Below are 26,358 nucleotides of genomic sequence, written 5' to 3' on the forward strand. Positions count from 1 at the left end.
TGTAATTAACAAAGATTTATATTTTTCTCTTCAAATAATAATAATAATAAATTTATTCATCCTTTTCTTTTCTGTGTGCGGCTGCCGCCGGCTTTGTTGCCGACCGCCCTGAGCAAACGGCAGAAAGCTCGGCTCTTCGGTCGTACATGCCATTCGGGGAAAAAAAGCTAGTTACATGTTCTGGTTCGTAGCCTTACAATTTGAGTAGCTTGAAAACTAACATTTCTGCTTTTGAAGCCATCATGACACGGTCTTGTTGTTAATGTTACCTGTAGATAAGAGATCAAAGAGCATGAAAATCTTACTCTCTATTCTCAGGGTTTTATTGAATTACCTGCAGTCGCGAAAGTATGAAAAGCATGAGATTTTCTTATTGCTTGTCCAAGTAATCCTTGATTTTCCTACAATGAATATGAGTAGCGTATATTAGCACGTCTAATACGTCGAACCGTCTTACCAAATGTGCTTCCTTTGGTCTCTAAACTTGTGAAATCCGTCGTTCGACATCATGAAAGTAATCACAACCCCCCAGCTTTAGCTGTATTCCCGTGGTACAACATTGCGATTTCTTCTCGTTACTCCTGCCAAGAAGCGCTCCTGACTAAGGAAAACAGTCAAAATATGTTTAAAATCGCGTTGCGATTTTGATTACGCATATTCATTCATTATCTATTTTAGACATAATTCTAATAATTCGAGTTTTTCAACATGACTAACCTTTGTTTCTGGTGTTTCAATTAAAAATTGCTCAAACACACTGTTTTAATCACCGTTTAAGCAGAAAATGAGCAAGTTTTCATAAAAATACATATTTTACGGATTTCGACAATATATTATGTCGAAGAAAAATTACAAGTAATTATATTGCGACTTGTCTTCTGGCGCGTTCGCTATTTCCACAAAATGTCACTCGCGATCACCGCAATATTTTCTTTCCATGCTGATATATTTTCAACTCATTACTCTAATTCTAACTCTATCACTCAAATTGTCAATTAAACAAGCTATCGAATGATGTGTAGCTAGGATAAACATCACAGCTAATATCTGTAATCGCGCAAAAAATCGAACCTCGCAAAAACAACTCCAATCGACTCAGATAACGATAAAACGTGAAAATATTGGAGGATATATGTGGAGGATATTGTGGAGATTTGATAATGTATCTCCTTATGAGAGCACAATACTGGGTACGCCAGTCTTGAACTACATTGAAAAAAGAGCCGTCGATTTTATTTCGCGGCTACTTTTTATGGGCCGGCCTGGATATCTTGTGGAGCTCTTGGCTGCCGGATCGTCTGTCAGGTCTTCCTCTCTCCATATGGCGAGATCGAGGAGTCGCATTATCCACGATTCCCTCTTTGTTGAGGGAATTGTCTTATGGAATATGTTGCCACCCACCAGCAACGCACCACACCAGGCAATGTGGAGAGGCATTGTGGAGAAGGCCATGGCCCTTAAAGGGACGTAGGGCCATTTTAGTAAGTAATATGTTGCCGCGTGAGTGGAAGAGGGAGCTGATACTCCGAAGTACCGTCAAAGCTTCTCGCATATAAGTTTGTTCTTTAAACTTCTTTTTTTTTATATAACTTCTTTTTTGTAACCGAGAGGACACCTTGTCCTACTGTCGAAATAAATATCAATATCAAATATGACGGAAATGGAGGGAGGGAGCATTTTTTTTTATTTTCGTGTCTGTTTGTCGTTCCGCCCGTCTGTCATAACAAACGGGCTTTTGGGGTCTAAACGGTAAGAAATATCGACACGCGGTTTGCGGCAAAGGTCAAAAGTATGCAGTGCTAATGAACATTTTGATGTAAAATACAAACCCTCCATTTTGATCACCAGATAAATACACTTAAGTCATTTGTTCAGCCCCTATGGCAAGGATCGGGACCAAATTCTGGTATGTTATAGCTAACCTCAAGACATTTCTAACAAACTGCCACTTAAGGACATAGAACCTTCCGGATCCTTGATGAAAGGGTTCAAATTTCAAAAATTAAAATGTCCATAGCTCTGTTTCTAATAAATCTATCCGAATGATTTTGAGTTCAATAAAACGGTCTCGTAAAATGCCATCTCCCATCTAAACATAATAACTTGGTAAGATCATCGCTAGAAGCGCTAAAGTAAAAAAAGCATTTTCGAAAATGCATAGCTCGAGAACGAAATCATGCATTTTTTTTTTAATTTCAATGTGTTATGAGGTCGAGACCTTTCTAACGAACCCTTACTTGCGGGACCTGGTGCATTAAGAGCGGAGATATGGAAGCTCAAAGTTTACACCTTTATCAACCTATGACCTCGATGCAACTTAAAAATCATACCATTTTTAATTGGCTGCCATAAAAATGATTTTATTAATTGTTGGAGATTGCTCCAACTTTTAACGAATTTCAACATGAAATTTTCACTCATTGCTAAGTTCAGGCATTTCAGCCTTCTGGAAAATTTGTGCGTCCCTCTGACGTCACTTCGAAAGCATTCTCCCACTAAGACGCCACGCCATCAGCGCGTTTACACCTTTACCGGCCCGTATCTCCACTGTTTACCAACCGATGCCTATCAACTCTTCACCAAAAGACGTGTCTCGCCGCTCTTTTGTAGGCTATATTCACCATTAGTCTGTAACGTCATAAAAAAGTACCACAATATTGGAAAAAAAAACTTTTGAACGTCTGAACCTCGGCAACTTGATCCTTAATTTTCTTTAAATTTTAGTATGTTGTAGTCCAGGTCAGAACGTTTCTATAAATATGTTTTAGTTTTTGTGAATGCAATAGAACCGGAGTTATGATGGTTTTCAAGTCTTGATTTTATATACGCTATAACTTCATTTCATTTCTCATTTCATTTCATTTATTCCATGGCTTTTACAGTGGTGCTTCGGTTAATAACTTCGATTCTATTTATTCGATCTTAATAAATTAGGGCTCATTTGCGGAAGTAAATGAGTACTGTTTTAGGGCTCATTATCATCTCATTGTCAGTCAGTCAGCGCCCCACTATCGCGAGGTCGCTCTCCATAGGATCACGGGGATTGGTCCCCGGCGGAACGCAGTAGAGCAGGGCGACGTCGGCCGCGTAGGCAGTCACATGATCCTCGAAGTTGGACGTCAGCAGGTCATTGATGTACACCAAGAACAGCAGCGGGCCAAGCACAGAGCCTTGCGGCACTCCGAATGCGCAGGGAACGGGGTCGCTGATGCAATCCCGCCGAATCCTGACACGCTGCGCGCGGCCGATAAGGAACAAACCAATCCACTCAAGCGGGACACCCCGGAATCCCGCCGCCTCCAGTTTCTTCAACAGTAGTTCATGATGCAAAGAATCAAATGCCTTCGTGATGTCAATGAAAACGGCCGCCACGTTCTTGCCTGACCGGGAGTTGACGCCCTCATTCAGTTTGCAGGCAAACCTTGCCAGGACATCCTCGCAACCAAGCCCCGCGCGGAATCCAAACTACGCCTCCGAGAAGAAGCCGGCATGTGATAGGAATGAGTACATCCTTGGGTAGACAAGGCGTTCAAATAATTTTGATAGCGTGGATACCAGCGTAATGGGGCGGTAATTGTTCAGTGGCCGTCAATCTCTCTTCTTGAAGATGGGGACGACGAGTTGCGTCTTCAGGCAATTCGGGATGACACCAGAGCTCAGAGAGTTGTTGATGGCATACGCCAGCACATCTACGACATTCAAGGTTATCCTCTTCAACAGTATGTCGGACAACCAATCCATTCCTGGAGCATAGCGATTACGCGAGCGCATGATCATCCGGTACATCTCATGCGAGGATACCGGAGCCACAAAGAAGGAGGAGCGCACTGCAGGCGCAGCCGTGGCCGGGGGGTGGGGATTCATGGGTCACCGACAACCAAACCAAAATAGCAGTTTATCTCATTGCAGATGTCCTCGCCAACAGTTCTCATGGAGCCATCTCTCGCATACATTCACCCGTTGTCAGCCGACTTATCAATGCCTCGATTTGTCATTTCGTTGACAAATTTCCAGGACTTGGCGGGGTTATTACTAGCACCACTGAGCCGCCTGGAATACAGCAGGCGGCTAATTCTAGAGATCCAGCTAAAAAGGCTATATTCCGGATGAGAATATCGTCCGGAGAGAGACAGTTCATAGAGAAGCTACTAACAGGCGGGCTCTTTTCCAGGTATACTTTTATAAAGTTACTAAGCCTGTATCTGAGAGAACACGGTTTCATATTATCTAAATAATTTAAACTTAAATTTTTTGACTAAAGAATTTCAAAAAAAAAATGTTATTGAGCCTCTTTATGCCGGGCCAAGTTAAATGCTGGATTTATCAATTATGTAGCATTTCACAATATTCGGTTTTATTTTAGTCCATGGCGTTAATACCGGAACACAAGCGCTTCGGTTCACTTCGGCCGGATTACACTGAAAGCGAATCATGTTGCAACCCGACGCGCAGTTGCGAATGACGTTCAATGAGGATGTGTGTGAGAATTCGACAGCACACACGCATGCGCAACCGCGCAGTTTAAGCCGACTTTTTAGTCCATGTCGGACTAGCTTTAAGATAAATGCTACATTCTTTTAAATCCGGCGCGGCGTAAAGAGGCTTATTGTTTCGTATAGATAGCGTATGAATAAATATAATATAATATGATTTATTATTATTACTATTATAGAATAAAATTAAATAACAAAATTTAATCATTTTGTGAAAAAGGAATTTAATAAAAAATGTTTCTTTTTTATTTCGCCATGACAAAAAAGCGTGTGTGGAGCGCATTTTTGGGGAATTTGACTGTCCTTTTAAAGTCTCATGGAACCGCGTGTCGTACGATGTCTCATGTTTTTGTATTGTGTTTGTTTCACCATGAGACACAATAAACACATAGGAGAAACAATGTAATTCCCACGAGCATATGATTCAGCATAAGAAATTTGTCATTCGACACAGAGCAAATGTTAGTACCAATGATTACGAGTTTTGTACGAGAACATTGGACTGTCTATTAGGTAGCTTTGTGCGACGCATCGTTTGATTTTTTCATGACGAAATAAAACTCGCAAAACTACCACTAAAATTTTTATTCAAAAAATTTCCAGTTGAAAATATATTTTTCCTTTCTGCTGGTCGAGATGATCCTCCAGTGACCGCATTCTGAGTTCCTCCGATATTGACACGCGGTTTGCGGCAAAGGTCAAAAGTATGCAGTGCTAATGAACATTTTGATGTAAAATACAAACCCTCCATTTTGATCACCAGATAAATACACTTAAGTCATTTGTTCAGCCCCTATGGCAAGGATCGGGACCAAATTCTGGTATGTTATAGCTAACCTCAAGACATTTCTAACAAACTGCCACTTAAGGACATAGAACCTTCCGGATCCTTGATGAAAGGGTTCAAATTTCAAAAATTAAAATGTCCATAGCTCTGTTTCTAATAAATCTATCCGAATGATTTTGAGTTCAATAAAACGGTCTCGTAAAATGCCATCTCCCATCTAAACATAATAACTTGGTAAGATCATCGCTAGAAGCGCTAAAGTAAAAAAAGCATTTTCGAAAATGCATAGCTCGAGAACGAAATCATGCATTTTTTTTTTAATTTCAATGTGTTATGAGGTCGAGACCTTTCTAACGAACCCTTACTTACGTGTATTAGGAGCGGAGATATGAAGCATGTGATGAAATATACGATAAAAATTCTCTGTTCGAGAAAACTAAAGCTGAAATATTTGAGCAAATAAGAGAATATTTTTGTGCTTTTTTAAGCCTTTGCAGCCTGAAGTAGAGAGTCAAACCCTGCTCATTATTACAATTTAGATCATAACCTTTCAATTTGAACAACTGAATCCCTACGAATACATAATTTCCTAATGTTGTGAACCACACAAGGAAGAGCTTCAAAGATCTATCTTGAAAAATATCGAAATAAGAACATTTCAAAATCAAACAAAGTTTTACTGGCATTCTTTTTCGGGTTTTAAATCATTTTTAAAGAACAAAGGAAAAACATGTATATTTCTTTGTCGACTTTGTATCTATTTTTTTCCAAATTCGTTGTCTAAATCAGTATTTGTAGTTGAGTTCGGGTTGGTTGATTCAAATAATAGGCGAATCAAACGAAATAGCAGAAATCCCAGCACTATCTCCTTGTGCTGGGACAGGCTGACCAAACTCTAACTCTTTTTCTCAAGTCACGTGCTGTTGAGTTCATTTCTCGCATACTTTACTTGCGTCAGACCCATTATTTGGCTGAAATTCTCGCACCTGGCTAGTCTGTCAGATCTTGGAGTCTCGTTTTGCCGGCATCGTGGAGTTGTTTACTCCGAAACTCTCTTTTTGTTGACGAGGTGAATCTCTGGAATGACTTTTTGAGATATCAAGCGGCGAATAATCCGAATCTGTTTGGCGTCTTAACTGCGTTGCTTTTTTTAATTTTTTTCTCTCTAGTAAAAGCTAAAGAAGATAACTTATACAACCCAACCCGTGAAAGAGCTTTTCCACCGTTTTGCTCTAGAGGTTGGTCATTAATACTTTGACGTCGGTGGACTCAAATTACGCTCACAAAAGCTTGTACTTATGAGAGAGAAATAAATATACTATACTATACTATATTAAATCTGGAAAACTGCTTATTTGGAATATTTCCTGGAATATTCCATTACAGATTTCAAAGTTGGTACGGAAATGTTCCATTTCTCTTCAAATGTAAATCTCCGGCTTAACAATAACTGTTGTATTTCATGCATAGACTTAAGTTGTGTGAAACCAGAGCAAGAAACTTTTTGCGGGAAGAAGTCAAGACGAAATTCCTCAATAAGAAAATTTAAGTCAATCTTTCGTTCCAAAGCCATCGATGCTCAGCGCACCTTCTTCAGTATCTACAAGCTAGACATAGGTATTTTCTCCATAAATAGTCCGAATATTAGTACTCTCAGTTTTTGAGTGTCCTAAAATTTTTGCGTGTAGGTAAGTTACTTTGAAAATTTATTTAAGAAACGAAATTATCAGTGTAAAAATCTTAACTGTCTTTCACTTAGACAATGTTTCTAAGATGAATTGCAGTTTAATCAGGCGCATGTACTGTCGGTGTAAGAAATTGGTCACTCTAGTTGACTTCTGACCATATATTTTTGCATGCTCCGACCATTTTGCATCCCTTCAAAGACTAGAAGATGTAAAAATGCAAAGTGATGCGGAGAAGGTAAAACTAGGTGACGAAAATGCAACCAAAGTGATCAATCTTTTCCACCGACACTACACAGACCCAACCGCGCACCTGATGATAAAGGAATTTACCTCGGAAAAATCATCTAAGTGAAACTAAATTAGGAGTTTTGCACTGGCTATTTAATTTCTGACATAAATAATCCATTCGAGTTGAAAAATACCAGTTACTTTGACAATTCTGAAGAAAATTATTACAACCTGGTGCAATTTTTAGAAATCGAAACGCATTTGCATTTCAAAGAGATACCTATATGTATGTATGAAGCTTCGTCAATTTTCGAGTGGAAATATAACTTTGCAGACATACCATTCAATAACGTGATTATACTATTACATTAACTTTAATAAGTAGTGACGTATGTATATAAATATTGCGTTCAAACCACTATAATTTAGAAATGATTTCGGGGCTATGGGCATTGGTAGACTGGTCGTGAAGGGGCTCCATTGTTACGGGGCGCTGTGCGTTTTATAGTACGATCTTCGTAGCGTGTTCCACTTTGTGATGCCATGGGTCTATTTAAAGTACTATTTGCGTTATTGGGACTGTTGGGTGTCGCGTTCCGCGCTGCTACCGCTTTTGTAACAAAATCCTGCTCTCGCCAGCCGTGTTTCTTATAAACGTCACGTAGCTCTTGATGTTGCCACATAGTGAAGAGTACCTGCCCTGTAAACTTTGTTACACGTGGAGTGTACTTTTGACGTTGTCGCGTAATGCTCATCAACCGTTCCACCCCACCTGCATCCAGCAAAGACCGGCTGAACTCGGCATTCTTTTTGATTACCTGTAAAAAACAAACACTATATAAGCATATCAAAATTAAATTTTAAGCAACGTCATTCTATTAGAGTCTAACCGCGAGGATTGCCAGCCCGTTGCACTATTTTCCAAATAAAGTCAATAGTCTACGAATTATTCACTTCTATTTTTTCTCAGAAAAGTTGATAAAAAAAAAGAAAATTGCACGACATTCATAGCGATAGTGCGATAAACCCATAATACTTAGATTCACCTCGTTAAGTGTGGCCAAGACTGCAGCGATGGTGTCGTCAGATGTACCTTGATCGTGTTGCGGATTGCCGGACGGCAACTTCTGTACCAGATCACGCATAGCATACTTGCCGATTAATTCTTTATTGCGCTGGTCTATGGCCAGATTGCGTAGCGCTGTGGCCACAGCGCATACTACACGGTCCACCTCCATTCTAAGCAGCTCTACCAAGATAGGTAGACCTTTCTCTTTACGTACGGCCGCTCTGATCTCGATGCTTGGTTGCCAGTAACACGCGGCGAGATTTTGTAGTGCTCCAGCAGCCGCTTCCAAGGTTTCTGGATTGGAGCAACTCTGTAACAGCGTGAGGTAGGATTGCACTACGTCAGGCTGCCAAAGCAATTCATAGCCTTTCGTATCACCACGCAACTGACGTGTTGGAACTGTTACGAGTCCTTTTTCAAGGGTAGTGTCTTTCTTTTTGCGTGATGCACCAAAACACCCCAAATTAGCGTCTGTATTACGAGTACCGCTACGAACGCCTCCAATCGGTGGCAGTGGATGATGATCATAATTGGGGTCTTCCACTTCCTATACATATAAGCCAGAAAATATATATCTAATTAGCACTTTCTTTATATTCATTGAATTCTGATTGTTTTGATCCTTAACCTATAGTATCGAAGGAAAAACGCTCTAATTATTGCAGTCGTTTGTTCAATAATAATATAAGATACAATTAAATAATATCAAATGAACATTAGAATTCAGGAAATATAAATAGCAGAATACTAATGGAGGCATCATGACGACTTCAGAATCTATTGCAGATTACTGATAGGTACACTTTACCGGGTACAGTCTAACATATTTTCATATTTCTTTACATCTCATTGGAAAAATGCATTGGGAGAATGTGAAATACGGCGCCGCCATAGATTCGCGGCGGAAGAAATGAGAATCATTAAAACTGCTGTTATATTACCGGAAATTCATAATAATTATACATTGAATGCCAAAATGTGTGTGTAAAGTTGCATGAATCCCTAAATTTCTTTTAAGTTAAATATCATTAATATATATGTAGACCTAACAAATCTTCAGATTGAAAATGAAAATTGTGGGAAGATTTATAAATTTTATTTCTTTATGCTTTTCCATATATGATTTAAATATTTTTTATTATGTGTATGAAGCATATAAAAATATATCTCTCAGTTGTGATATTGAAGTTGCAACGCTTAATATAATTTTAGACTTACCTGACAACGATAAGAGAGATTCCGTAAAATACACACGCAATTCTCCACAATTTTGTTACCAATGTTTGATTTATCAATGGCTGTGCGAATAACGTACAGTAGAGAATCTACTAGACCTTCACATTCACGCAGGCGTGTTCGTGCATATTCTCCGGCACTGCTCACATTACGTAAAACACCAGAAGCGTTACGAAATACTGTACTCCAGCAGGTCTCTCCAGGGCTCACGGTGTCCCAACCGCTATGGGGAATGATAACGAAGGATACAATTACGTATACACCATCATCAATGATAGCCCGCTTCAAATCCTCACAGGACGACATGTTCCAGATTACGCCTGTAACCAATTCTTTCACTTCGCTCTCCGTTGTACGCCGAAGCAGAGATATGAGCGCTGTAATACCACCCGCTGCTTTTATTGAGCGCTTATTTTCATCATTTTGTCTTCCATACGACAAGTTACGTAACGCACCGCAAGCATTCCTGTCAAAAAAATCATTAAAATTATCAATAATATATTTGTTCTTTTACGTATACACAATGGAAATGGAAGTCAGAAATATCAGTCAAATATCAGATAATTTCATTTCACATCGGCGATGGTTCAGCAAATTCGACGCCATTCTTTAACAATACGTGTGTACAATATAATTCAGTCTTCTTACCAAAGAAAAACAGTGCTTTAAAGGAAGGTCACAAGAAAAGACGAGGGAAGTTTGACACGTATGGAAAATAGGAGAGCACATATGAAACACTATAGGTCTAGCGACGTCCGTAAAAAATCTGAAGGGATTTCGCAAAAATACAAAGCAAAATTACATGTTTTCAGCATTAATAATTTTGTTTCTAGTTTCTATGACGAAATCGTCTGTGAAATCTCATAAAGCTTCCAATAGTAGTTTTTTCATAATTGATGGTGTGGTGGCGGAAAGGGGGCGCGGGGAAAGGGCGATCGGGTTGACGTTGACGCAGAGGGACAAGATGGCGGACGGAGGAGTAACAAAAGAGTCAAGAGTACGTAAGGACGTGAGAAAGATAACAGGAGGAGAATTTCCAGGCCATTACAGATGGAAATTTGTATTGAAAATTAATACTAGTTGTAATGGATAATTTGTTTTCTTATGAGAGGATTCTAAATATAAATATTATGACTCGCCTGTACACGTCTCCATTTTCATGCTCTAATAGTGTCACGAGGGGCGGAATTCCGCCTAACGTTCGAGTGCGCTGCTTATTAGGGTCGTCCATATAACAAAGGTGTTGAAGGTAAGCAGCTGCATTAGCCTTCACCACGGCTGATTGGTTGCCAAGAAAACCTATAACTTCCGTAAGGTTTGGATCTCGCCACCGCACATGATGCTCTTCATCAGCTGGAGGTGCTACTTGAAGGGCTTGCAGGTGTTGTTGAAGTTGCTCTTCACCACCATAGGGTGCAGCAGCAATATAACCATATGCCAACTGGGTCGCATCTTCACTGTAGCGTTCCAGAACTCGTGGTGACGGCGTAAGATGATATTCTGTCAAAGATAACGATATTCACTATTGGGTAAATGCCGCAATTAACCTTGAACAAAAGCATAACAATATATCATGAAGCTAGTTATTAAAATTTTTAGAATAACAGTGATTTTTTCCAACATTGCGCAATATTAATAAAATATGAAATAATAATAATAAAAATAATAATAAGTATAATAATAATAATAATAATCATTATGGGTGAACTGACAATTTGCCACCGAAAAGCAAATCTGTCTCGAATATAAGCTGTGACGGAGAAGGCTTTGTTGCTTAATGGGTGGTGGCATTGCCAAAATAACAAACATTAAATAGGCCCGATAGATACAACACTTGATAAATATTGTTAATGACCGCATTCACACTAATTTTCGGATAAAATTAAAATCACAAAACATAACTAGACAATCACATCAACTAGATCACTATAAGCCGAACACCACTAAGTATGGAACTCGCGGCCTCAGTTTCACTACCACAATGCTCTACAATAATTATAGCTGGGCGTAGCCCGCTGCACCTGTAATCGCGCTAAACATAAAAACCCGCAATATATAGCAAAAAGGCATCGGGGAGGCTTAACATCACGAAACATGACAAAAAAGAGTGGGGTAGCATTTTTTTGGGTGCCGTCCGTCGGTCCGTCGGTTCCACCGAAATGGACTTGTGAAGCCTAAACTGTAAGACATATCGACATGCGGTTTACACCAAAGGTCAAAAGTCGAACTGCCGCTAGAGAATGATGATATCAAATCCAACCCCCCACCCCTCCGTCTGCCATTCTAAACACCCCCAAAATACACTTTCCTCATTTGTTCAGCCCCTATGGCAGGGATCGGATCCAAATTCTGGTATGTTATAGCTGACCTCAAGACATTTCTAACGAATCGCCACTTCAGGACATAGATCCTTCCAGACCCTACATTTTCGGGTCGAAATTTTGAAAATTAAAACGGCCATAGCTCCGCTTTTCATTAACCGATATAAATGATTTTGTATTCATTGGAAAGGTCTCGTAAAATGCCATCTCCCACTCTATCATCATAACTTGGTAAAACCATCGCTAGGGGCGATAACTAAAAAAAAACTATTTTCGAAATTTCAAAATCGAATAACACGGAAAAAATGCTATAAATTTTCTTTAAATTGTAATATGTTATAGCTGAGACCGAGACCTTTCCAATGATACCCTACTTGTAGGGCCTAATGTTTTGGGAGCGGAGATATGGAAGGTTAAAGTTCAGACCTTTCCCGGCCCATATCTCCGCTGTTTACCAACCGATGCCTATCAAAAGACATGTCTCGACACCTTTTAGTGGGATGCATTTACCGTTACGCTATGACGTCATAACTAATTCCGCCATATTGAAAAAATTTGAATCCCTGTATCTTGACAAATCTGTTATGCATTTTGATGAGATTTTAGTATGTTGTAGTCCAGATCAGTACGTCTCTAAAAATAGGTTATAGTTTTTGTGGATGTAATAGAACCGGAGTTATGACGGTTTGACTTTTCAATTTCAAATGCGTTATAACTTCGGTTCTATTTCTCCGATCTAAATAATTTTGGGCTCGTTAGAAAGCTCTTGCAAAACTCTGCGACTATTTCGAATAACAGAAGTTCATCAAACCACCGCCAAAGACGCTAATCTTGATAACAAAATTTTGAAAATTTTTAAGTGAAAAATTTTGTTCCAAGGTCACACTACTTTGAGAGAATTTCCTAAGTATTTCGATAGTTTAGATCGAGTCGTTTCCAAAATGGAGTTATACTTTTCTGTCAGTGCCATAGAACTTGAGTTAGGGTGGTTTGACATTTTTCGTTAAAAACAGGGTTGGTCGAGTTAGCCACATTACGTGTTGGCGGCGCCCAGCTGACCATAAGCGTTCGCTTATCACATGTTTTTATTTCCAATAATTCTACCTTAAGATCACTTTTAATGAGCGACCGCCGAAAAGAATTGGCACAAAATGAAGAATTCGACTAATCAAACAATTTCACATAATGTAGTAAGTATAGAGCCAGTATCTAGTTTTTTCCCAATTGTCACCGTGTACACCCCCGTCTGTTCTTTCTTTCTCCGTGACATACACCTGCAACTTTTGTACTTAACTTTAAGTGTAAAATGAAACTATTGCGTGCATGTAGCCTCAAATATTGTTTAATCTGTAAACAGGAACATTAATTAAAAATAAAATTATAATAATTATTGCCAAAATAAGTAAGTAATTGTACAGTCCGAAAAAGTTAATTAGTCTATTTGTAATTCACTATTAATGATAAGAACAGCGCCAAAAGCGTGTTATAGAAGTCATATAAATTCGCGAAAATTACTACATCTATAGAATCGTTATGAATTGGACAGATTGGCTAGTTTGTTTCAATGAAATTCACGTCCAATGCTTTCTGAGGTGTTGTAATTAGTTGAAATCACACTCTACTCAACAATTGATTTTCCAGGTAGTAAATAAATCTTTATTTATGTATTATTTGTTCAGGAGAACGATGAGGAGAATGTACCCTGCCCATGGTGCGCTCGTCCTCCCTATCGGGGTCGCGCGTGACTTATCGGATGTTCATCAGTGATCAGGGAGAGCATTGATGAGCACACCAATACATGCAAATCTCGCTGGTTTAATTCAGCGAGAGAAAAGCGATCGTTTATCCCGGTCAATCAATAAACCGGGATACGAAAAACTGGGTCAAGTGTACTCTGAGCCTCTTCGGTGCACTTGCATTTGTGTCGGAGTCTTTGGGCAGTGCAGAGGCTACTTTTTATTTGACAATTTTGAGTGTTGTTCGTTCTTGTAAAAGATCCGTATAAGTTGAGTAGATTTAGATTTAGATTATAAGCGTAGGAGTAGTGCAAGACGACCGAGGCTGTGTAGGCGTATATTGCGAAGGTAGTGAAAAATACATTTGAAATCATTAAGGGGACTTCCGAGTGGTTTTGAGTGATTATGGGGAGTCTGAGGACGCCGTGTTTTCGCGCCAACGGTGCGAGAGGTCAACTAGTGGAATTTTCCCAGCAATCTTTGACCCATGAGAAGGATTTTTTAATGTTTCTCCCCAGATCTACTAATACGGTGATTTTCCATCTCTTTCACAGGTAGAAGAATCTTCCGAGGCCCAGAAGGTGTGCCGAAGGGGCAATTATATCTCGCAGAGATTATTTCCTCTCTCATAATAATGTGCGTAGATTATTGGCTGGCTGTTTCGGGGATATTCGCGGGATTACTTGCTTTGTCGCTGAACTAATAGGGATTATTCTCACTAGTAAAAGTTGGTAACTACATTATTCCTTTCATTCATGTGTGCATAGACACGTTTTCATTTAATTCTCATCCAGAGCGAGGCAAAGCTGGGTCCCGTTTTTACGATGAGATTAGACCACCCAATTATTTAACATTATTATTTTCATGCAACTTTTCAGGCTCCTAGATTTACAATATCAATACAGAATTCTAATTTGTGTGGCTCTCTTGTGTTCTTGGCATGTCTTGTTTGTTTTCGGTATCCCTCCACTCTGGCCTCTTGCTTCCTGTGGTCACTTGCTGGCCTTTGTTTTGTCTCGCTGCCAATTTTCTTATTTCTGTCTGTTTATGTCTTCTGTCTATCTGCCTGTCTGACTATGTCTCCTTCTTCAGGGATGCGATAAATTGGGGCGAAAACTAGTCAAATATGGGATGCACTACAACTCTCACTGCAAAACTCCACCGATCCAACACTATGGCTCCCATCCTCTGCACTCAAATTTCATCAATCAGCCGTTAAACACAACAACAACGACAAACTCTTAAAGTGAATGCTATTATCTCCTCTCTAAAGTCATTAAAATATGCTTCCCTGCATTCACGGCCAAATGTATGATGTAGTATTACATACTCTAATGTAGACTGTATTATGACATGTTATTGTAAAATCCGTTATTCAGTATTCAGTGGTTATTCAGTATTCGAGTTGCAGACGAATTTTTTTTAGATTGTTCGCAAAGAAATGCCAAATTATCCCTAACTCCTCATCAGATCGCCAAAAGTAACACAGATTTGATAAGCTGGTTTCATTGACTACAACTCCCTGAACATGTCAAGATTGCCAAAATTACTCCAAAGGGTCAAAATGACCACAACTCCCAGAGAAGCACAAAAAGTGTCTTTTTTCAGGTGTTTGAAAAATCACATAAAACGCCCCGCGAGTGGCAAAAATTCGCGATATGATTGAAGTTGTAGAGAATTTCACGGCGAATATTTTCACCACATATTACTTTTCTCTCTGAGAACCTCAATTTGAGATATTGCCTTTTTTCCCCTTTTCAATTCGCCTCATCATACACTAAGAAAAATTACAGCCGCGCGCTTTCTGCGATTTTCTCGCGAATTCTGCCCAGTCTGGCTAAACAAAAGAACAAAAGTTCGCTCGGTGGAAAAAAGCGTCTCAGATGTTTCTTTAATAAGCGTCTGGGTTATAAATCCACTACTTCATTTTACCTTGCTGGTATTCAGTCATATCATCATAGGGTGGTTGTAAATATCCACCAGTGGCTCCGTCGATAACTGGCTGCGCTACCGTTGGTGATGCCGATTGATCACTAGGGCTTGGTGGTGTGCGTGATGATGCGTCCGTGCCATCTGCAAATCCAGTATTGGCATATTGAGGTGCAAAAGTATCGTAATCTCCATAATGGGCGTGGTAAGTCTCCGTCGGCGGACATCCATGTACGTAGATATGGTGTGGCTGTTCCATGTGATTATACTTAACGTATTGTGTACGCGGAAATAATCCTAACGGCATCGTTACATAATCCACAGAAGGTTCATCTGTGTCACCGAGAGATTGCACGTCTAATGGCATGGAGACGTAATCAAGACTGGTAGCATTCGGAAGATGCTTTACCTCGCGCACCACTTTTGTTACTGTTGTAACCTATAGGTAAAGAGTATAAAGTTGCAGTGGAGATAGAAAAGTTTTTAAAATACTTTCACCTGCTGTGTAGTGGTACTCTTATGATGTATCTTTTCGTCTTCGAGCAACGGCATGTGGGAATTATTAGGCGAGTTCTCACCGTGTCCGTTACTCTGATTCTGAAATAAGGGGCCAGTAGCGTCTTGCCGAGTCCTAGAGAATAAAAAAAGTAAGCGTCTACTTAAAGACGCTATCAAACTAATGCTTACTTATACTGCTGCATATTGACAGAACGGAATGTGATAGTCCAAGATTGGCGCTACATTGACTAATATTAGTCAATCTTACTGTTGGCGTAGTTCATATTTGATACTCTTATCTTATTTGTTTTCTCCCAGTAGGGACACGTTCAGAAAATGGAGTTCACACTTACTCACTTTCAGAAGCCAAACAATGCAACGCGCGACAATTTTGTACACACCCAAACGCGACAAATAATCGAAAAATAATATAGCAATCGGATATACTCGGCTTTTTTGACTGTTGACCGAAATACCCAATAACTACACTTGATTTTAATTTTGACATAATACCCTATTTCGGTTGTCCTACTAGAATCCATCAGAATATCCAATAACATGCTTTTATTATTAACACTGGAAAATGTTGAATATAAATTTCATTCGAATGAGCTAACCAGTCTGTTCAATTTAGTACATTTTTATCAGAAAATATTTTACGAGATTTTTCTCGTTTATCTCAAACAAGTTTCAGGGCAGGTTGTTGGAGGAGACTATCTGACAGTTGTATGAGATCATGGATTCTAATCTCTTTATGTCGTCCTAAAAACATGAGACAAATCGTATGAGAAATATTCAGATTGTTGTTAGAGGGACTCATGTCAACACGACGTTAAGAGTTTAGAAAAGTTTATTGTCTCCACGGCAATGGCATGCTTAGACTTTGTTATTTTAAAGGTACGTCGTCATGCTCAGGATTAATCGATGAATAAGTTTCTATTTGCATCTTGGTTGTAGGTAAATGGGGTGGATGTGAGCGGATGTAGTCACGAAGAAGCAATCAAAGTTTTCCTTACGGCCCACGAACCTATTACTGTAGAGGTTCGAAAGCGGGTGGCGGATCAAGCGAAAACTGTTACCTCCAAAAGCATATCCGTGGCAGTACAGACAGACTTGTTAGAAGAGGTGGATGTAGACATCGAAGAGATGACCCTACGTAAGGCACAAATAAGTGAAAAGATAGGATTCACAGTGGCTTACATTGCCCCTAGCACTAAATGCACGGCAATACCACATAATCAATCGACAGAAGCTTATATCAGCAACATTATACCCGACAGCATAGCGGCACGAGATGGACGTCTGAGGCAGGGTGATCAGATCCTTCAGGTTCATACGATAAGTCAAAGTATAACTCCATTTCGGAAACGTTTGTGTCTGACTATAAAAATACTTAGAAAATGTAATTGGACTAGGTTGACTTTAAACCAAATTGTTGATTTTAAAATATTAAAAAAAAAAACATTTGTGCCCCAATCAGTAGTAAAATGTATTTCGTTGTTTCAAGTAGTTGTATTACTGCACAAATGTTAAATTCCGTTAAATGAGAAATCCCGTGAGCAGAATGAGAGTCTCGCGAGTGCTCTTGAGGTGTCCCACGACATGGCGATGAGTCTAGGCGTACCCACCCCCTCTTCGCAAAAAAAATTCTCCATCGATTTCGTTTCACCAATTGCCTAAACAGTAATTATGAGCTTTGTTAAGTAAAATTCTTGATAAAAGGGGTGAAAGCAAAAGATTCTCTGTTAAAGTTTCAATTTATTGTAGTAGTTTAAGTATTGTCAGATATTAATATACGTGTTATCCGAGTAGATGAAATGTAACAGAGTATTTATCTCGATAGCTCTCTGTTCTTAGTAAATTAAAATGACGGGCGAATTCGGACAACAGGATACAACTACTCGACGCGTGCTAAAAGTCGTAAGGGAGTCGAAATTGAGTTTTAACAGAGCCGCAACGAAAGGTGCAAAGACTATACATTCTGGAGTCTTTCGACTTTTATTCTAGAGATATAAGTCACACAAAAATTTCTCCACTATTTGTTAATGACATAAATTTCATTATGCAAAAAGCATTAAAAACAAGTATGGAACACTTCTTTTGGGAAAACCGAGTAAAAGAATAATAAAAAGGGAACGAAAAATGTGAGTGTATTAAAGACACAGTTTAGTTTCATATTTTTGAAACCTAAGCTTTTTATGACATCTTTCAAAGCAACCGTACTTGGGCTCATTTCTAAATTGAAATCAATGAGTTAGATGCATATGCATATTTGAGAAATTAACCAATACAGTAAGAACATGACAAAAGAGATAATATTTCTTTTGTTTCCCTTCAGGTAAATGGGTGTGATGTAAGTAGCAAAGAAGAAACAGAATTACTGTTTGCTGAGAATCCAAACGCTGTGACACTACTCGTAAGTCGCTGTTCTGAAACATCTATAGACACTCTGACAGATAATATGAATACTCTGAATATACACCCGGAACACATTTACGAAACAATCCCAGAGGATGAGTCGGAACCTATCTACTGCAGTCCTCATGACTCAGGGAGCGATCGCCAGTTAGCATTCGAGGTGAATAAAGATAAGCTATGGTTAGACTGGCGCCCATCTCACCATCACTACGTTGATGTTACACCTCTACATACATCGATTAGTTCCAATGAAATGGTGCGTATGTCACGCGTTCGCCCGAGCACCTCAGCTGTAACTCTGCCAGCTGCAACTATTTATACCAGTCGTGAAAATCTTAACAATGCCATAGCCCTTCAAGAACGTCTCTACAGACGTGCTCTTGAACGTAGACTGCCGCCTACGACTGAGACTCCCATGATGGAATGGAAGGTTAAACGGCGCCACGACGGCACCCGCTACATTGTACGCCGACCTATAGAAACGCGGCGAGGTAAAAAGCGTGTGAAGTGGCGTCTTAAGCCTAATAAGCAACAAACTAATGGTGCAGGATTGCTGTCAGTCACAATTGTATAGTAATAAAAAAAATGATTTGCTTTCCTAAAGTTTTTAGAATTTGAGGTTACCGTTGAACAGCAATATTCTATCCAGATATTTAATATGGATTACATTATATACAATATACTTTACAATAATCTGGAGCGATTTCCACTGAAAAGAAGGAATGTCAGTTTTCAAACACCAAATTTTTACACTTCAAATTAATAAGTAAAATCACTCCTTTCTAATCTCTTTAGAACCACTGTTTTGCATAACACTTTGCTGAGTTTTCAGCGATTCAACATTGTGTAACAGAAGGAAAATGCTGAAATATACTAAGATTTTAAAATGCATATGCAAGTACAACCTCTGGAGGTCGTTTTAAACTTATATATTCGGACGGTATAAAATTGGTAAAACATATGTGAACCAGAATTGAAAATAACAGAAATAGTGAAATTTATAATACAAGTATTGAATTATTGGTTAAAACCACTGTCTGTTTTGCCTTGCATTCCGCATTCCGCGGAACTCAGAATAGCAAAAACTGTTTTAAACTAATATAACACATTTTTAACATTCCTTGTCTGAGTAGGAATTGCTGCAATCATTCATATTTAGTCTTCAGATCAGTGGCTTAATTTTAAATTTATTGAAGATAATGGTTTTGAATATAAAATTTATCGTGTAGATTTTTCGACGTTGAACATTCTACAGCTTCCTCTTTGTGTTTAGCAGAATAAATCCAAGTCAAATAATGAAGGTAACACAAAGGATACCTCGTAAAAAACATTTATCTTTATAAGTCTTGAAAATAGGTAACAAGAATAAGGTATGATGCATACTCTGTCTGAAGCTAAACTCTTAGGTTGTGTCAAAGTCAGAATCAATGGAAGACAACTGAGGGCCAAGCCTTGAAATGGTTTAAATCAAAATCAACAGAAACACATAGACTTTTAATTTTTTAATTATGTACAGAATTTGGCATGTTTTGCGAGTATTGCATTAAAATTAGTGTTCTGAATTTTTCAGGAGGGAAAATGCTTTCGAAATTCAGGCACAAATTTTATTTCGTTGTTATTGTTTGTGCCCCGTTGAGGTGGTGAGGGACCCGGATAAAGTTAATACGTTTTTCTGATACTCATTACTATTTGTTTATTTTGTGATTACTTTTGGACTTTGCTTATAAGTCCACATCTTAAGTGCATTGCATCATGAGACTTAGGCCTTGTTGCAATTTTAAATTCATATCATTTTTTAAAAGTTACCATAAAAATGATTTTACTAAAAGGTGTTGCAAGATTTCGATTAGTATATTATACGAATGTGGTGCATTTTTCTGCCTGAAACATTTCAAAAGTTGCTGCTTGACACCGACACATATTTTTTGTCGCCTGAAGGCAAGAAAAGCCGAAAAATTCACGAGAAAATCAGGAAAATAGACTAATTATGTTATTATGTAAATAATCACATAATTTTTTAAGAAACCTCACCCCCAACCTTTCTTTCTCATCCTGGACAAGACAGTGTCTGAGAAAAATCTTATCCAACCACTTGTCTTGCCCGGTCTCGAACCGGGACCCCTGAGAATTAGTAATTCAGTGCGTTCCCAATTACCCTACAAGACTGGATGAGAGTTCACAGGCTGAAGGCTTTTACTCAGTCAAGCAAATTCACATTTACACCTTCACAAAGAAAGACTATACGGGTTGAATCACATAATTGTTGGATATTTCTGGCCATTTGTGCACATTTCAAAGAAACTAATTGGTTTTCTAACACATTTTCGAGTACATGAAAAGCTAAGTTTTCATTTAATTTATCGTTGACGCGTACATGTCGTGACACGCACGAAAATGCGGATGTACTAAAATGTCAAAACAAAGGCATCTTCCCGGACAATCTGACCAGCAGACTCCTTCGAGAATCCCATCGGAAATACGCCCTATGTTAGGAACTGTCACGGATGAAGATGTCTTGTCCTGACTGGTATTCACTATTTCGTCCTGTTGAACACATTCTTCGCGCTGAAAACATCCCTTGGTAATCGCCGAAAAGTCCTAGAAGTTCCTTGAGATTAGTTTCGGAGAAACACGGAAAATTGCGTTTCACTTCCACTAAAGAACATTCCCTAACTTCCACGTGGCGGAAAATCGCCAAAAACTGAGCAGAAATCGGAATATTTTGCCCTAAAAACACCATCAAAGAGAAAATCTAGCACTTTACGGCTGCTCAAAGGTAGCCGCAATGAAATGATTTTCTGACAGCTGAAATTCGTATAAAATAAAGCCCCCACTGCATCTTGCAACGCCTTCTTGTTCGTATTTCATTCGCACTAGCAGCCGCCAGGTGGCCGCCAATATGATATATGAAAACGGAAAGTTGGAACACCAGATTAGTATTTTATACGGACTGAAATACGAAATTAGTAAAGTTGTAACCAACCCTTCCTACTTATCTTTTATTCCAATTCGTACACCTAAGTAAATAATGGACTACATAAACCACTATTTTCAAAGATTTTAAATTTTCTGAGCTTGGAAACGAAAAAACGAAAGAATTTAAAATCCTTTAAAATTTCTTGTGAGTAGTTAGATATAATTAAGCAATGTTTAACCACAATATTGACTTAATGAAAGTTGATATTCCAGCAAAAGGTCGTTCATCGGTGTATCGTATAGCAAAACAATTTCTCGTTATGCTATAGTGGCTTTTATTGGAAATTTCCAGCATCCAATAAGGCAAGATATGTTTCTTGGAGTCTATTAAAAGGGCATAAGCAGGATCATCAACAAAATTTTGTCCATTCTAGAATTTTGCTTGCAGCTTGGTGCTTCGCGTTTGCTGATATAGAAACGGTAATACAACATTATGAACTTACGAATAAATATCAAATTAGGAAAGAGACAAGGAAAGAAAAGGAATATAGGAAGGAATGTGTCAAGTAGTAAGCGGACCTATCAGACCTGAATTTAGATTACACTTCAATATGATGGATAGTACTTAATTTTGCTCGATCGGGTTGCCAGATTTAGTCCTTTAGTCTCCTCTTTCTCTGTCGTTTTATTCCTTCTTCACTACCTTCCTGCTGTCAAAATAGATGCTAGAAATGTGTCATATTTCAGAGGTTCATTAGAAATTAGTTTCTATAATTGCATTCGCAAGCCGCCAGTTTTTGCCTGAATTTGTGATGTTTTGTGGTAATTGAACCTTTTTTAATGGGCCAACCTCATCATCATCATTATCATCTTCTCCGCTTTTCCCTTGGTGGCGTCGCGGACTGCAGGGCCTTCAGGACTTCCTTCCACTCTTCACGGTCCTCCGCCTTTCCTGCTAGTTCATTGGGTGATAGCCCCAGGCGTTCCCCGAGATTTAGGATCTGATCCCTCCATCTCATCCTGGGCCTACCCAGGGGTCTTTTCCCAACCGGCTTTGCATAAAATGCCTTTTTCGGGAGACGATCATCTTCCATGCGCTCAACATGCCTCAAACCAGCGCAACATGGACTCCTGAACTGTGAGAACTAGCGGCTCGACTTGAAACTCCTCTCGTACAGTGACATTTCTCACTCGATCTCTCCGAGTGGTCCCTTTCAGTGCACGTAGGTATCTCATTTCGGCTGCTTGAACTCGCGACTTTATTCTTTCGATTATTAATGTGCCAACCTGTATTTGTAAACCCTAATTAAAACATTGCCTTTCAGCTGTGACCATTTTCAGCTGAAAATAATGCTTATAAAAATGTTACGCGACAAAAGTTGGAATGATAACCGTCTATACTAATGCGAAAATATTGGGATAGATAATAAAATCGTTCTGAAGAATGTTCTTCCTGGAAATAAGTTTTCCCGGTCTTCGGCCGCGATATCTGTGAAGGGATGGAGAAGTTACGCGCTCGAGTGAAGGTGCGTCAAATATTGTTTTCAAAGAGTTCTTTAAAAATGTTACCCATGTAAAGAACGTGGACTTCAAGAGGCGACTCTGGTGTACATACAGAGTCTCAAGCGATACCTCAGCCAAAGGTTACTTAAATCACTAGAAGTTTCACTTTCGGATACTCAAATGCTGGATCAATCCTCAGAAGATCTTCATGACACTTGAGCTCTGCTGGATCATCCATCTTTAGTGGAGGACACATCGAATACACGCCCATAGCTAGCATCTTGTTTTTTTTTCTGGCAGATTTAAAGATTATATCTTAAAGAGAGAGAGAGATGTGGTAACCATCGATGTGCTGCGGAGCTTGTAGTTTGATGAGAAGAATGAATAATACGTGTGAAGTAAAAATGCAACCAAAATCTTTTCTTTAGTATCTTCTAACAGATCTAAAGTGGCCAGAAGGATACCACAAATGTCAATTTCTCAAAGGTGAAATAAAGTTCATATCGTCACCTTAGACACAAGGTACACCCTATAGACGAGGTGTTTTATTAACTATTATCAACTTTATCACACAATGCGGCCTCACAGCAAAGTCGATAGCGCTATTGTTTGTTGACACCGAGGTCCCGGGTTTCCCCCCGTCGAATATAGTAAGAGATTAAATCAGCAAGAGGAAAAATATATTATAGCGCTAATTATGCCATTTTTCCTATGGAGCAGAGCTTCTCTTTCTGGCGGATAGTGACACAATCCGTCGACTGACTGTAGCATTTAACAATCGTGTCAGGTACGTCTGCGAACTGGGTTCCCACGATCACATCTCTGCCCACAGGGATGTGCTGGTGGGCTGCAGCCTGTCCTCCTTCCTGCAAATGCGAGCCCTAATTTTCTTAGATCGTCTTTCCATCAGCGGCTGCCCTGGATATCTGGCTTCTCTTTTGACAAGGGGTGGTTCGGCCAGACTCCGGGGACTTCTTGTTCCTCGAGCTGAGCAACACACCTTTTTCCGTACCCTCTTCGTTAGAGGTATGTCACTTTATAAAGCCCTCCCGCACGAGACGCGTGAGACTGTGGGTGGCATCAAAAGGTTCTTTCAGGCTGCTGATCTCATCAGTGACTCTTTCTAAATCATAGCTAATCGTCTTAAAGTGTCGTTTCTTTTTCTTTTTTTTCTCTTGTACTGTTATTCTTGCACTTTGTGTCGACACAAAACTAAGAGTCGTTTTGGTTTTCTTTTTATTGTCTTTTTAACTGTATCTTTGATTAGCAAGGGGTAAGAGGGTTAGACCCTAAATTTTGCTCTAACAATAAATTATGAAATTATATTTTTAATGCCAACAGACGAATCTGCCTGTTCATTTCCAACTGAGGTTACAACAAAACTCCACTGGAAATGTTCCCATAGGCCACAAAAATTGAATATATATGAAAAAAGCATTCATCCATTTGTTGGGAGTTATTTGGTCAATTACCACCAGCAAAAATCACAATAAAGCGGATGATAATGGACAAAAATTATTATATAATAAATTAATTAAATAAGACAGAAAAATAACATGAAAAGATCTGGTTTGTTATGGGGCGCGAATCATTTTGTGGCTCAAATAATGACTAAATCGGATACAGAGCTTAATGAAAAAGTCTCACTAGCAGACAATGCCAACAGCAAAAATCATCAACCCACAGACGCATTTGCGCAGCTGGAATGAACGCCCAAAATAAGAACCAAAACATTCATGGCGATCATGGCGAGCACAGAAATGTTTCAGAACAATCGGAGCACACAAGAAATTTTTAAGTCTGCAGAGTTTGGGGAGATAAAGGTCACCAACCATAGATCTCCTTGCTCCAGCACTTAAAATTTTAAGAATTACAATAAATCTATCTAACTTATCACACACTTTTGATCTAAATTTCTGCGCAAAAAGATAGTAAGTCGTGGTACAAAGCATGTTTGCTTGTTTTCTAATATTCTCCGAAGAAGACTGATAAATTGCTATTTTTTTGAACATTTTGCACAGTGATGGCACAGGACATGTCATAAAGGTTTTTACGACGTGACACATTGTGTCGCTACGACGCGTCGCCACGACGTCAGTATATATCGAGGGCATTTGTACGTTAACACCCCGAACAGACTGGGCTTTTTACATTGATTACACAGACCCGGGACTTTTTTACGCCCTTACTGGACCTTTTTTCCCAAAATGCCTATTTCGGCCAATTTTTGCTCGGGAAGATCGCGGAAAACGATCAGATCACCTTCGCTCTGCACTTATTTAACGTTTCATAGGAATTTCCACCGTGAAAATTCTCATTTTCGTGAAAAACATGTTAATATACTCAGCTGTGTGGCAGAGTGAAAAAGAGAATCGACACTGTAGGGTGCCTTTTTCAAGTGTCGTCACAGCTCGGGTGATTAGCACAGCCGCTCGGCACTCGTCGGACTGTTATACTCTTGTGCCAATTCGCTTGAACGTCACTCCGAGGCCAATATTTTGGAAATTGGCAAGAAATATTTAGTTTTTCGTGAAATGTGTGAACAAGATGTGAAGAATATTGCAGAGAAGTGAGAGTGGAAGATGGCCTGGGTCAAGAAGTTGCATTTTCTGCGAAGGATTAGTGATAAAAGTCGGTCAACTGCAAGGCGAGTTGCAGCAGATGAGCTCAGAGAGAAATTGCCGAAGAACATCTTCCGTGCGCATATTCTTCAGCATCACGCCAATGAATTGCTGACAAACTGAAATAGGACGATTTCTGGAGGAAAAGAATCACTGTGAACTGATTTAGAAACAACACGAGAACACGCGGTAGACGCTGAGCGAGCCATCAGATATTGAGAGCGAGCCTAATCATCAGTTTTTATCAGGAAATCCTTCGTCCCGAATTAAAATTTACGGTGAGTAATTAAAATCAAATTAAATCATGATTAGAAGTTAATGATTATGATATTTTCAGGGGAATTCTTCCAAGATCTATCCAGAATATTGCAGTACCAGTTCACCTTCTGTACTTTCCTGGACCAAAAGACGCCGCGAATAAAGATCAACGCTTTTTGATGGGGTGTGATTCAACCTGATTCCCGGCTCTAGATCTCGCTGACGCTCTCGCTAGCGTTTACTCGGAATATTCACCATTCGTGGTATTAAATACGGAACTAACAATGCAATGAGTCGCGACCTTTATATTTTTTTAGCGAAATTATCTCAAAAATTCGGTAAGGATTGACACCAAACACTTCCATATAAAATAATGCTTATGATTTTGAATAATTTTAATTTTTTGGGAAAAGAGAGAAATAAAAACCTTGCATAAAATGCACTTTAAATTTGTGTTTTTTTTGGCTATGACGGAGAATTAAATAGTTAATTTGAGATATTTTATGTCGATTTCCGCGATACTTTGCTGTCTGCAAAGTATAACTGAGTAATTGCCGATAGCGCCGCGTTTAGCATTAAAATCGGCGCTGTCTGCTTAACTGTAGCACAGAAGCACGAAAGCTCCAAAGCGCTAGAGCAAAAAAGGGTCTTAGAGCG

General features: G+C 39.1%; 2 protein-coding genes across 3 annotated transcripts; one reads left to right on the forward strand and one right to left on the reverse strand.

Moving 5' to 3' along the window:
* Positions 1-7,551: 7,551 nt before the first annotated feature.
* On the reverse strand, positions 7,552-16,429 carry LOC132257016 (catenin delta-2). Of its 2 annotated transcripts, none has more exons than XM_059753685.1 (7): positions 16,175-16,429; positions 15,986-16,084; positions 15,491-15,926; positions 10,641-11,001; positions 9,484-9,967; positions 8,243-8,812; positions 7,552-8,014 (listed from the first exon to the last, which is right to left on the reverse strand). In XM_059753685.1, exons 2-7 carry the CDS (start codon positions 16,037-16,039, stop codon positions 7,640-7,642), a joined length of 2,280 nt encoding a protein of 759 aa, XP_059609668.1. In that variant the 5' UTR covers positions 16,040-16,084; positions 16,175-16,429; the 3' UTR covers positions 7,552-7,639. The 2 variants fall into 2 exon arrangements, with proteins under 2 accessions (XP_059609668.1, XP_059609667.1); XM_059753684.1 differs by having other exon boundaries at positions 15,986-16,118.
* A 358-nt stretch (positions 16,430-16,787) lies between these two features.
* Positions 16,788-19,538, forward strand: LOC132257004 (uncharacterized). The gene is made up of 3 exons (XM_059753667.1): positions 16,788-16,882; positions 16,943-17,314; positions 18,324-19,538. The coding sequence occupies exons 1-3, from the start codon at positions 16,853-16,855 to the stop codon at positions 18,975-18,977; spliced, it is 1,056 nt and encodes a 351-aa protein (XP_059609650.1). The 5' UTR covers positions 16,788-16,852; the 3' UTR covers positions 18,978-19,538.
* The last annotated feature ends 6,820 nt before the right edge of the window (positions 19,539-26,358 follow it).

Source organism: Phlebotomus argentipes, unplaced genomic scaffold (assembly GCF_947086385.1).
Source record: "Phlebotomus argentipes unplaced genomic scaffold, Phlebotomus argentipes genome assembly contig_75, whole genome shotgun sequence".
Lineage (NCBI taxonomy): Eukaryota > Metazoa > Arthropoda > Insecta > Diptera > Psychodidae > Phlebotomus > Phlebotomus argentipes.

What these genes read in the sequence shown, in the direction of transcription:
- LOC132257004 (XM_059753667.1), top strand. Translation starts at nt 16,853, where the DNA reads ATGGCATGCTTAGACTTTGTTATTTTAAAG. An exon ending in TAGACTTTGTTATTTTAAAG is followed by an intron (nt 16,883 to 16,942) that starts GTACGTCGTCAT and finishes TCTTGGTTGTAG; the next exon opens with GTAAATGGGGTGGATGTGAG. An exon ending in AGGGTGATCAGATCCTTCAG is followed by an intron (nt 17,315 to 18,323) that starts GTTCATACGATA and finishes GTTTCCCTTCAG; the next exon opens with GTAAATGGGTGTGATGTAAG.
- LOC132257016 (XM_059753684.1), bottom strand. An exon ending in TATGACTGAATACCAGCAAG is followed by an intron (nt 11,002 to 15,490) that starts GTAAAATGAAGT and finishes TATCTTTGACAG; the next exon opens with AATATCATCTTACGCCGTCA. An exon ending in ATCTCTCTTATCGTTGTCAG is followed by an intron (nt 8,813 to 9,483) that starts GTAAGTCTAAAA and finishes TTATATGTATAG; the next exon opens with GAAGTGGAAGACCCCAATTA.